Source organism: Nuphar pumila, chromosome 8, assembly GCF_984573655.1.
Source record: "Nuphar pumila chromosome 8, dmNupPumi1.hap1.1, whole genome shotgun sequence".
In the NCBI taxonomy this organism is placed as follows: Eukaryota; Viridiplantae; Streptophyta; class Magnoliopsida; order Nymphaeales; family Nymphaeaceae; genus Nuphar; species Nuphar pumila.
In genome coordinates this window covers 120,366,963-120,380,351 of record NC_143256.1, presented here as the reverse complement: position 1 = coordinate 120,380,351, position 13,389 = coordinate 120,366,963, and the positions used below count along the sequence as shown (strand labels likewise).

Here is a 13,389-nt window from a genome sequence, read left to right as displayed (position 1 = left end):
TTTTTAATACATGTTCATGTTTAGTTCTCATGTATTTAGATTTTAAATGGTGATTTTTTATTTTTAATACATTTTCATTGTTAGTGCTTATGTATCTTGATTTTTAATGGTGGTTTTTCATTTTTTATACATGTTCGTGGTTAGTTCTCATGTATCTTGTTTTTTATGATAGTTTTTATTTTTAATACATGTTCATGGTTAGTTCTCATGTATTTATATTTTTAATGGTGTTTTCTATTTTTAATACATGTTCATAGTTAGTTATCATATATCTAGATTTTTAATGGTGGTTTTCCATTTTTGATACATGTTCGTGGTTAGTTATCGTGTATTTAGAATTTTAATTGTGGTTTTTTATTTTAAATACATGCCCATGGTTAGTTCTCATGTATTTTAAATTTTAATGATGATTTTTTATTTTTAATACATGTTCATGGTTAGTTCTCATGCATATTGCTTTTTATGATGTTTTCTCATTTTTAATGCATGTTTATGGTCAATTCTCATGTATCTTGAATTTTAATGATGGTTTTTTCTTTTTAATACATATTCATGGTTAATTATTTATGCATCTTGGATTTTAATTGTGGCTTTCCATTTGTAATACATGTTTATAGTTAGATCTCATGTAATTGAATTTCTAATGATGGTTATCCATTTTTAATACATGTTCATGGTTAGTTCTCATGTATCTTACATTTTAATGGTTGCATTTTCATGTAGATGCATGTTGGTACATGTTAATCATCATGTACACACATGTATGAACCTTAAAAAAAACTATAATATATGTCCTTTTTAGTAGGCATATGTGCATGTGCAATACACAAATACGTTGGATTCAAGGATGAACCGAGAGCAGGTTTTAAATGTGAAACCGCACAAGAGTTATAGGATCCAACTCATAAGGTATTGTCTTTGTTAAAAGGAAAATATATATAATATATATGTATATCTTAGCAGTTTTTAAATATGCTATGTTTCAAAGGAAAAAATATTAATATCATGTTTTTTTTTGTTTGCTAGCAAGGTTTAGACTATACTTAAATCTAGTTCGGTTCAGGTCAGATCTAAACCCAGGCCAATTCAGACCAAACCTAAACCTGGTTTAGGTTTAGATAAAGTATGAACCTAGGTTAGTTCGAACTGGACCTGAATCTGGTTTCAGTTCAGATCAGGTATGAACCAGTGAACCCTGTTTGAGAATGCGGTTTAAAAAAAAAGATAGAAGAAGATGAAAAGTATATATTATACCGTGTCCTTGGAAAATTCCTAGCGTCTTTGATAACTAAGCTGGAACAACCTTGATGGGATTCAAAACCAAAATGGTTATGATAATGCAACTAAACTGTCCAGCTATTTCATTCAACCCTGGGAAATTTCCCAGCTTGCATATAAAAAATCAAGAGAAGTAGCTTAATAACTAATAAGAGGTAAATGTGGCATTCAAAATTATGATGCTTCTAGTTGGGGAGACTATGATCATAACAAATTTTGGATTTATTTACAAATACATACCCTGTTCTTTTTTCATGGATTATATATATATTTGAGATTGTATATATTTTAACTGCTGTTTTTTTGTTCTTTTTCTTTTAAATGCGACTACAGATGTGATCTATATGCTTCGTTTTATAAAGACCAGCTCTTGAATCATTCGATTTGATGCATAAACAAGTTTTTTTAAGAATTTAAAATGAACAGCTCATAATCTTCACAAATATTCAAGCATAAAAAAATAGCAAATTTTCATTGAACAAAGAAAATCCAACAGTTGATTCCTAGCAAATTCACCATGCAGAACACATATACATGGTTGAATTTGCAAAAAAGTGTTGAAAATGCCCGGTTTACATGTTAGTTCTTATATTCTAGTGACTATATATTTATTTACTGGTGCAAACTTGGTTTAGACGTGCAAAATTCAAAAAACGACATTCAGCAGTGGTTAGAACTGTTGCTAAAAGGGGTTTTCGGTGACAATCAGTTTTAACCACCATTAAAAACTCCCTTAGAGGTAGTTTTGACTTCTACTAGAGGTCTTTATTTACTTTGATCTGCAGCTATTAGATGTTGGCACCTACACCTCTCACTCTCTCTAAAAAACAAAAAAAAGCAAGATTTACTATTTAAACATGTAAACAGAGTTTGTGTTTATTTATAATAATGACTTCTAAGTAATTTTTTTGTAATTATAAAATCAAAGAAACAGCAGCAAATATTTACCCTCATTGGGCTTATATTTGATAGTAATGAAGGTGCAGAACTAGTGAGCTAAAAATCATAGGTGCAAGTTGTATCAACTCAATCCAACCACATAGATATGTTTAACATAGTCTATTTCTCAGAGAACGAAGATTGGATCTTTTTAAAAAAAAAAAAAATTTGAGTTACAAAATTTTAGTACATTGTGGGCTGTTGATTTTTGAAGTTTAAAAAAAATCGGATCACATGATTCAAATACCATTTCTAATCTGACCTGTTAGATCACATCCATAGGGTCTGATCTTAAAAACAAAAAAATCTAATAAATATGAAAAGAAGGTGATTTTTATTCAATCTTTTCATACTTTCATAGTACCAAATATTTACCCTTCTTATCTTTATAAATAAGGGGAAATGTTGGCTACCCACATGGATTCCAAAACTCCCAGTTTCGAAACTCATAGATGGAGGTTGTTTGTCCAAATCTGATCTCATGAAAGACCATGGACAAAATAGTAGGAATTGAACCCTGAATCCTATTTTTTTGAACATAAAATATGATTTTTAAGAGTTGAAATTCAATACTTTGTAAGCTGTTGATTTTTCACCCCTTTGAAAATCTGGCATGTACATTGGAGAAACATGATCCAAGTGCCAGTTTCTACTAAACCAAACATGTCCAAAGCGTCCAAGTGCGCAAATAAAAAATTCAAATAAATAAATAAATTATAGGTTTCCATTAAAGAGTTTGCAACACACGTGTAACGAACATTTTTCCTGTAAATAACTTCTGTATTTGTCATCGGCAGACATTATATAGAAACTCATTCAAACGAGGAGTTGGGATCCAGCGAGCGCCTAAGTGATCGGCGATATGACATTAGCTAATCACATGACAGCATTGTATTGGGGCACGAAGGAGCACCCAAGTGACCGGTTACATGACACTAGCTAATCACATGACAGCATTTTAGGAGGCATGAAGGAGTGCCCGTGACACTAGCTAATCATATGTCGGCATTGTATGTAGCTAGCGAAAAAATGCTGCCAATAAAAAGTGCAAATTATTTTATGGAAGCCGATATTCGAGGATTTATTTTTGAAAGGCCAGCTGAGATTAGGCAGACCCCTACTAGATATCTCTATGTGGCTGAGGGATTCGAACCGGGACGTCAGGACCCCGCTTACCACATGGGATACCAGCTCGGTGGTTGATCTTCAAGGATTTGCCAAGGACCTAAGTCACAAGGACTCAACTTGAAGGTCGACACGTCCCAACATGGGTGCGGACACGAGTGCATCTTTGGACACGGGGTGAACACGGTCAACGAAGAGTCATACTTGGTCAATGCACCGGGGCCGAGTCTGTTCATGTTTTGGACTAGGTCAACTTTGACTAAGTTTATTTTTGTTCATTTTTAGGGCAAAACCCTAAAAAATTGATATATATATATATATAGTGGAGTCTTATTATTGTTATATTTTGGTAAGTTTGTGTTGTTAAGAATTATTTTTTTTATTTTTGCTTTAAAATGTACAATCTTATTATTAATATATATATATATATATATAGCCGAGTCCCCGTGTTCAAAATTTTTGAAATTGCACCGCACCCGTGTCACACCCGCACCCATGTGACATAGCCAATGACACGTTTTGCTACTATTGGCCAGTTAGCCATTTGATTGAGCTCATGTTCGGCTTAGATGGCCAAATCCAGCTCTAATTCATGCTTATAGCTGGCCAAGATGTGAATGTTTTGAACAAGTTTTTCTTTATTTTTTGTTCCTTTTTTTCTGAAATTTATTTATAGGCAAGCTAGGAGGTATCTCTGATGACATTGGACCAAAACCTACTACAACACTTTCATTTATTTTACTGTCCGTGTCACAGGGACACGCCATATTGGGGGTGTGTCCCTGATGACACAAGTGGAGGCATTATGAGACTCGGGCATGGACACAGACACGGACACATATGGCATTATTTTAATATTTTGTGATATTTTTAATAAGACATGTAATTTTATTATTAAAATATCAAAAATAACTTTTTATTGATTAAAAAAATGGGGCCCTCATACCCTATTTTCTGAAAAACTTTTGAACTTGCGAGTCGAACTCGCATCATCTGTCATCGTGCTGATGAATCTTTGTGACATAGGTCACTGGAGCCCTTATGTGATCGGGCCATTTTCCAGCATGATCTGAGGGACACCTAGACGTTTATCTGTATATGGTCCAATTACTATCCACTTTAGGACCCAATTACGCCTAAGAATGCCAATTTCAGACCTGATCCACCTAGATCTGTTCAGTTTCTGATTTATTTATTATTTATTTTTTGTGGATATATAACCAATGAAAACCACCTCTTTCAGTCTGCTTTTGCCCACCAGCAACTACACCCAGCTTCAGCCTCCTTGCAAAGGATGCAGAGTTTATATGTACTCTTTGGATGCTGTTTGGCACCCTTTATTGCTAACCATTGGGCTGGGCTAAATTTGGCTTTAACAAGCTCTCTCTAGCTTATATGAGCTTTCTCTCACTCTCTCTAATTCCTTACCTACCTCCCTCTTTCCCATTAGTTCAAACCTTGACTTAGTCAAGGCTATGCCCAAGTTGAGCCTAAAGTCTAAGAATTAGTTCAACCAAAAATCTACCTAACCGAGTCAAGAGGCTATTTAAGGCAGTCTATAAGAAGTTGATTAGTCTCACCTAGTGCGAGGTACAAGCTGACATGTGAAAACTTAATTATATATCGGGAGCAGAGTTGCATGAATACCCATTGCATCAAAGACTTGATCCTAAGTAGAACAATTATCACTTTAAAGATAGTGCGTCTAAAGCGTGCCTCAAGCATACCAGGTTAAAACTCAATTGCCATATTCACAGGTTGCACCTACCAAATAAACAGAGCTAAGGCTAGGCAACATGCCAAATGAACATAGCTAAGGCTCAGCTCCTTCTTATGGCGAGCCAAGCCAAGCTTGAGCTCATAGAGCACCCAAGCTAAATGAGCCAAGTTTGATCTGGCTCATTTACAAAAGGATTCATTTTTGCAAATATGAGAAAAATATAATTTGGATCCTAAATGTATTGAGCCAAGTTCAAACTAACTCCAATTACAAGATTAAACATTGTTTTAAGGGTGTAAGCAATAGTATTTGAGTTCTAAACTTATTGGCTATAAGGAAAACCCTTCAACCATTTAAACCCTATGATACAAGAGAGAAGGGGATGGTCCTGGTTAATTTTTTGTTAGGTCCTGTTATGACCCTCTAAAAGTTGTAATTTCAAGTATTTTTTACTTGATTTGAACTATTAGATGTATTTTATCATTTCTTGTTTACTAAGAAACAAGCTTTCAAATTGATTTAATGTAAAAAAATATAAATATTTTATCATCAATTTTTAGTATAACATCAACAACCATTTATTTTTTTTGCTTCTTTAAAATACATATCTCAACATAAAAATCTTAAGCAAATACATAATTGCTATTGAGTAAACAATCACAAACACATAACGGTATAGACTGATCAAAAAATACTTAAAAGTATGATTTTCCAAAGGTCCTAACCATACCTAATGAAAAAGGGGTAGAACCATCCCCCTTCTCAACATGGATATATGTAAAAATATAATTTATACTAATTAATGAGCCTAAGAAGCCGAGAAAAGCCCAACATTTTGTTATTCATGCTTTGGCTTACTAAGCCTGCTTCACTAGATCAAATGAGCTCTTTACAAGCCAAATACATGAGGAAGTCAGATCAAGTGCAATCACATTGCATACTTTGAGTATGCTGCTCGTCTCACACACTCTATCTTTAACTGACAGCTCATAAGATGGGGCCCAACAGCAGATAGAGAGGGGCAACCAGGTGCAGCGGCACACTCAAAGTATGCAATGTGATTACACATGATCAGCCCTCTGTCACGATGAGCCGTTCTAATTTTTCAGCCCTATTAGGCACGACCCTTAAACCGGAGAGAATATATATATATATATATATATATATATATATAGAGAGAGAGAGAGAGAGAGAGAGAGCAACATTACCACTCATGAAGATCAACAAAATGTTGAACCTATGAACCGAAACAATATATATATATATATATGTATATATATATATATATAGAGAGAGAGAGAGAGAGAGAGAGAGAGTTGTGCGTGAGTCTTGCTTGAATCACCCTCCCCACATCCACACATTGTCTCCCTCCTCCCCCGCTAAAATCCGCCTCCACACACACACACGGACTCGGTCATTTTGCTTCACAAATTTGTGGAAATAGAAGAACCAACGAATAAAATAGAAACACATTACCTAGATACCCTATGCCATACTAACTTACCCAAATAAATTTTCATGCTCTACCGACTAGATCCATCGAAATTTACCAAAACAAACCAAGATTGCCACTTTCTGCATCATTTTTAAGAAAGTTGGTACTTCAAAGTTCATACTTGAGGAAATTAGCAAGTAAATTTCCAAGCATCACATCAAGAATGGCCATATATAGGGCCATAACTTAGTTGTTTCCTATATAGAACAATATTGTAAGACCCATTTATAGGAAAATCTTCACAAACTCACAATAGACCCCAATCAATAGAGACGTGACTCCGTTGGATCTAGGCATTACCAAATCCGTTCTAATTGGATATAGCATAATCAAATTCGGATTCAGACTTGGGTTTAAATTCATATATGAAAATAAGTTAAAACTGAATCTGGGTCCATCTGATGTTTACATGTATTAAGAAACGGATTTTAGTCGGATTCATGCTTTTCTCAGATTCAAAACTTGATACTGCATCGGTGTCCGACTATTAATTGGATTTGACTTTGTCTTTTGAATCCCAATTCATATTGGACCCAGGATCCGACTTGAATCTGAACCCTTTACATCCCTACCAATCAAGGTCCAGCCAAGATCAATAGCACTACTGAATAGACATCTGAAGGGAATGGCTATGACAGTAATTGCATTAAAATCAACCACACCACAGTGCCCTCCGCTCTCCCATACTTGTTTTAGTTCCTTTTTTTTTTTTTAAGTTTAAGGTAGAGAATTTTCTGTTGACCAAGCAAGCCTATCGTTCATCCTTTAACGTGCATCCCACACCTCCACCACCTTCTTTCCTTTCTAAAAAAAACTCTCTTTCCTTCTTTCCTGTTTCTCTGCATTTTCTTTTCTTCCATGTAAAACATGGAGACGAACATGTTGTGGTTCGCTTTCCATTATTTCTCCGCAGTTACACGGTTGGCCGTGACTCCTTAGGCACGTAATTAACAGACAGTTTCTGTTTGCCAGTACGTGACTATTATCATGTTATTCGATCGGACAAGAGTCTGAATCTGAAAGTGGAGCGACCTGTCTTTTCGGTCGCGGGGACATGACATCCCTGTCACACAACCCGTCGAAGAAGGGTTCGTCGCTGCGGAGTCCCAAGGGTTCCGGGGGCACGGCGCCGCGGAACAATTCGGGCCAGACGGTGAAGTTTGCGAGGCGGACGTCGAGCGGGCGGTACATCAGCCTGTCGCCGGAGGACCTGGACATGTCGGGAGAGATCGGCGGGGACTACATGAACTACACGGTGCACATGCCGCCGACGCCGGACAACCAGCCGATGGGGGAAGAGTTGGTGGCGACGAAGGCGGAGGAGCAGTACGTGTCGAACTCTCTGTTCACTGGAGGGTTCAACAACGTGACGAGGGCGCACCTGATGGACAAGGTGATCGAGTCGGAGGTGAGCCACCCGCAGATGGCCGGAGCGAAGGGCTCGGCGTGCCAGATGCCAGCGTGCGACGGAAAGGCAATGCGCAACGAGCGCGGCGAGGACGTCGACCCCTGCGAGTGCAGGTTCAAGATCTGCAGGGACTGCTACATGGACGCGCAGAAGGATGGGGGGATGTGCCCGGGCTGCAAGGAACCCTACAAGGTCAGCGAGTTCGACGACGACGTGCCGGACTTCGTCGGGCAGGGAGCGGCGCTTCAGCTTCCGGCGCCGGCGTCAGCCGGGCAGAAGATGGACAGGAGGATGTCGCTGATGAAGTCGAGCAAGTCGCTGCTGGTGAGGAGCCAGACGGGGGATTTCGACCACAACCGGTGGCTGTTCGAGACCAAGGGGACGTACGGCTACGGGAACGCGTTCTGGCCCAAGGAGGAGGAGATGTACGGTGGTGGGGAGGGAGGGCTCGGCGGGCCCATGTCGGACGTCATGGACAAGCCCTGGAAGCCCCTCACCCGCGTCATCCACATGCCTGCCGGCATCATCAGTCCCTACAGGTATTAGTTGTGCACTGACCACCACGTCCCCCAACCCTCTCTCTCTCTCTCTCTATATATATATAAATATATATATTATTTATTTATATATAATGCTAAGCACAATAAAAGCTTCACATCTTCAAAATTTTGGAGTTTTTTCATCGATCAACCCAAATGCAATGATTATTTAGTGTAAAACAAGATTTTAATCATTTGATGATAGCATAGGTTTTTTAAGATCATAAAAAGCAATGGCTCACGATACCTATAAAAGATTATTTTTATGTCCGATAAATAAACTATGTTAATTACATCTATGAGGTATTATTTACAACTATGCTTTCTAGTAGGTGTTTCGGGAGCACGGTAGTATATATATATATATATATATATATATATATATATATATATATATATATATATATATATATATATATATATAAAGTGGTAGCTGCCTATCACTTTTCTAGCCTACCGGCAGTTGACCTGTAAGTGTTGGGCATGATGGATAAAATGATACATGGATCAAGTTTTTTCAATAAATGACATGATTTTTAAGACATAAATATTTATGAAGTTTTATAATATTGATTTTTAAACCTTATAAAAACCTATCTACATGTCTGAATTGGATGATACAAAAGTAGAATCTTATAAAATCAAGCATGTAAAACACATCTGTGCCGTCAGATTTAAGAAAAACAAAAAAAGATCTTTGAAAAGCCTGACAATCTAACGATAGGCCAAGAAGTTGTAGGCAGCTACCACATAGTTATATATACACGATTTAGTAGCTTTGAAGATCCAAAACTTTATAGATATCCAAATCCTTCTTTTTACCTTTGGGGGTGTATTTTGGTTGAAGTTGGGTTTCCATAAGAAAGCGGGTGATATGTCAAAACACATTTTTTGTGTGTGTGTGTTTTGAAATCACCACCGTCCGTGGCCTTTCATCTTTTTTGTTCAATGATGACAGCAGTGCATTTGGTGGGTTCCACTGTTTGCACAATAAATGGTGATGATGAAGGCCACGGACAGTGGTAGTTTCAAAGCACAATAAAAGAGTATTTTGACATATCACCTGATCCCACGTCTTTCCGAATTCAAGGATCTGGATGAAGCGAAGATGTGGTATTACAAAATATGATTTTATATATATTTTGGATTTTACCAGAATTTATTCATCACAGTTCCGGCAATTATCATTTGTTTTATAATTTATTTGTTACTAATTAATGCTACAATACCTCACATAAGAACATTCGTCCAGCAGTTATACTATATATTAGTCTTTGAAGTGGATGTGCATACCATAAACTTGATGTTGATGAGTGGATCTCATCTCCACACTTCCACTCATCCACACTTATTTTTAAAATGATTTGACCATCAATTGATTAATGTGCATTAAGCTGTTGACTAAAATGTTTACATAGTAAAATATATCTTTAAAAGACAAAGTTGGATGTTCTAAATTGATCTTAATTGCCATACAAACTAATGCAAAGCATGAATAATTTTAAAAATAAACCATGTTAAAATAAAGCCTAACAGGTTTATTATGAGTTGGTAGGATCCAACTTAGCCATAATAAATAAGCAGCATATTTGTACATGTATTGATAGAGCTGGTAAATAAGCTGATAGAACGATAGAACAGAACACAAGGGTGTGAAAGGGATGAGACAAGCTCGAGCTCTAAACGATCCCAGTGCAAAAGATAAACACTTTTTTAAAGTTGAAATTAATAGAATTTACACTCAAAACCCTTGTGAGCCACTCGATCTTGATCATTTAAAGGATAAACATAGTCTTAAAAGATATACGCAATAGAATTTGAACCTTAAGCTACAGTTTAAGATTTGTACTTTAATGATATATATATATATATATATATATATATATATATATATATATATATATATATCATTGCGGCAACATGTTTGGTTGACAGCCAACCATCTTGGCATTTTTCGAGATTGATGAGATATCTATTTTGAGAAATGTTGAGATGGATGGTCCGAAGTAACGGAGGGAGGTGCATAAAATATAACCGGCACGGATACAATTCTAGCCATCAATCAATGGGTAGGTGGTTGATGAAACTCATCTTATTTCATATGATGGGATCGGTTTGTTTTTCTTGATGAATGAATGAACTAACGGGTAGCGGAACAGGCTGTTGATAGCGGTCCGGCTGGTGGTGCTGGCCTTCTTCCTGAGGTGGAGGGTGCGGCACAAGAACGAGGAAGCAATGTGGCTGTGGGGGATGTCCGTGGCGTGTGAGATCTGGTTTGCATTCTCGTGGATACTCGACCAGATGCCGAAGCTCAACCCCATCAACCGCGCCACCGACCTGTCCGTCCTCAAGGACAAGTTCGAGATGCCGTCGCCGTCCAACCCGACGGGCCGGTCCGACCTCCCCGGCATCGACGTCTTCGTCTCCACCGCTGACCCGGAGAAGGAGCCACCGCTCGTCACGGCCAACACCATCCTGTCCATCCTCGCCGTCGAGTACCCCGTCGAGAAGCTCGCCTGCTACGTGTCCGACGACGGCGGCGCCCTCCTCTCCTTCGAGGCCATGGCCGAGGCCGCCAGCTTCTCGGACATCTGGGTTCCCTTCTGCCGGAAGCACGACATCGAGCCGCGTAACCCCGACAGCTACTTCAACATCAGGGGCGACCCCACCAAGAACAAGAGGCGGTCCGACTTCGTCAAGGACCGTCGGAGGGTGAAGCGCGAGTACGACGAGTTCAAGGTGAGGATCAACGGGCTGCCGGACTCCATCCGCCGGAGGTCGGACGCGTTCAACGCCAGGGAGGAGATGAAAATGCTGAAGCAGATGCGGGAGAGCGGCGCCGACCCGTCGGAGCCGCTCAAGGTGAAGAAGGCGACCTGGATGGCCGACGGCACCCACTGGCCCGGCACCTGGGCCGTCCCCTCCTCCGACCACAAGAAAGGTGATCACTCCGGCATCCTTCAGGTACGCATTCAATCTTATTAGACGACTATTAGACCCTTTCCTTCCTCATTTCTAGTCGCTGTAATATCCTTCTTGAGGTGTGTGGTACAGGTGATGTTGAAGCCGCCGAGCAGCGACCCGTTGATGGGCTGCGCCGACGACGACAAGCTCATCGACTTCACGGACGTCGACATCCGGCTGCCGATGCTGGTCTACGTCTCCCGCGAGAAGCGACCCGGCTACGACCACAACAAGAAGGCCGGGGCCATGAACGCCCTGGTCCGCGCCTCGGCCGTCATGTCCAACGGGCCCTTCATCCTCAACCTCGACTGCGACCACTACATCTACAACTCGATGGCGGTCCGCGAGGGGATGTGCTTCATGATGGACCGCGGCGGAGATGACATCTGCTACATCCAGTTCCCGCAGCGGTTCGAGGGCATCGACCCCTCCGACCGGTACGCTAACCACAACACCGTCTTCTTCGACGGCAACATGCGCGCGCTCGACGGCCTCCAGGGCCCGGTCTACGTCGGAACCGGCTGCCTCTTCCGCCGGGTCGCCCTCTACGGCTTCGACCCGCCGTACATGCGCCAGAAGTCGGCCGATTCCCGGAAGAAACCCCCTCCCGAGTCGGACACCGCAGCCCTCCGGGACGACTGCGACGGCGGCGACATCAGCATGGACATTCACCCGAAGCGGTTCGGCAACTCCACGATCCTGGCCGAGTCGATCGTGGTCGCCGAGTTCCAGGGTCGGCCTCTGGCGGACCACCCGGGGGTCCAGAACGGCCGGCCGCCGGGGGCGCTGCTGCCCCCTCGCGAGCCGCTGGACGCGTCGACCGTCGCCGAGGCTGTCAGCGTCATCTCGTGCTGGTACGAGGACAAGACCGAGTGGGGCGACCGGGTGGGGTGGATTTACGGGTCGGTGACGGAGGACGTGGTCACGGGGTACAGGATGCACAACCGCGGGTGGCGGTCGGTCTACTGCATCACGAAGCGAGACGCCTTCCGCGGGTCGGCGCCCATCAACCTGACGGACCGCCTGCACCAGGTGCTCCGGTGGGCGACCGGCTCCGTCGAGATCTTCTTCTCCCGCAACAACGCCCTCCTCGCGAGCTCCCGCCTAAACATCCTGCAGCGGATCGCGTACCTCAACGTGGGGATCTACCCCTTCACCTCTATCTTCCTCATCGTCTACTGTTTCCTCCCCGCCCTCTCCCTCTTCTCCGGCCACTTCATCGTGCAGACCCTCGACGTCACCTTTTTGGTCTTCCTCCTCACCATCACCATCACCCTCATATCGCTAGCCATCCTGGAAGTGAAATGGTCCGGGATCGGGCTCGAGGAATGGTGGAGAAACGAACAATTCTGGCTCATCGGAGGCACCAGCGCCCACCTCTACGCCGTGGTTCAGGGTCTCCTGAAGGTCATCGCCGGAATCGAGATCTCGTTCACGCTAACCTCCAAATCCGCCGCCGACGACAACAACGACATATACGCCGAGCTCTATCTGGTGAAGTGGACCTCTTTAATGATTCCGCCCATCACCATCATGATGGTGAACTTGATAGCCATCGCGGTCGCCTTCTCGCGGACCATCTATAGCGAGATACCGCAGTGGAGCAAGCTGTTGGGTGGGGTGTTTTTCAGCTTCTGGGTGCTGGCGCACCTGTACCCATTCGCCAAGGGGTTGATGGGGAGGAGGGGGAAGACGCCCACGATCGTGTTCGTATGGTCCGGGTTGATCTCGATCACCATCTCGCTGCTGTATATTGCCATCAATCCGCCCAAGGGGGCGACGTCTGCGGGAATTGGTGGTGGTGGGTTTCAGTTTCCGTAGCTGAAATCGATCGGGGGTTGGGTTATTATGATGATGGTCGATTAAAGACCACGAAGAAGAAGAAGAAAAATGTTGCAGAGTTTCTTCTTGTTATTATCTT

The 13,389-nt window shown here is 41.7% G+C and overlaps 1 protein-coding gene across 1 annotated transcript; it reads left to right on the top strand.

Annotated features, from left to right (window-relative positions):
- The first annotated feature begins 7,611 nt into the window (after positions 1–7,611).
- Positions 7,612–13,289, top strand: LOC149830433 (cellulose synthase-like protein D4). Its single transcript, XM_090015812.1, has 3 exons — positions 7,612–8,504; positions 10,664–11,468; positions 11,559–13,289. Exons 1-3 carry the CDS (start codon positions 7,612–7,614, stop codon positions 13,287–13,289), a joined length of 3,429 nt encoding a protein of 1,142 aa, XP_089871938.1.
- Positions 13,290–13,389: the final 100 nt, after the last annotated feature.

Excerpts from the sequence above, each read along its gene's own strand:
- LOC149830433 (XM_090015812.1), top strand. The coding sequence starts at position 7,612 with ATGACATCCCTGTCACACAACCCGTCGAAGAAGGGTTCGTCGCTGCGG. Across the intron at positions 8,505-10,663 it reads GGCATCATCAGTCCCTACAG|GCTGTTGATAGCGGTCCGGC; the intron begins GTATTAGTTGTG and ends GTAGCGGAACAG. Across the intron at positions 11,469-11,558 it reads ATCACTCCGGCATCCTTCAG|GTGATGTTGAAGCCGCCGAG; the intron begins GTACGCATTCAA and ends TGTGTGGTACAG.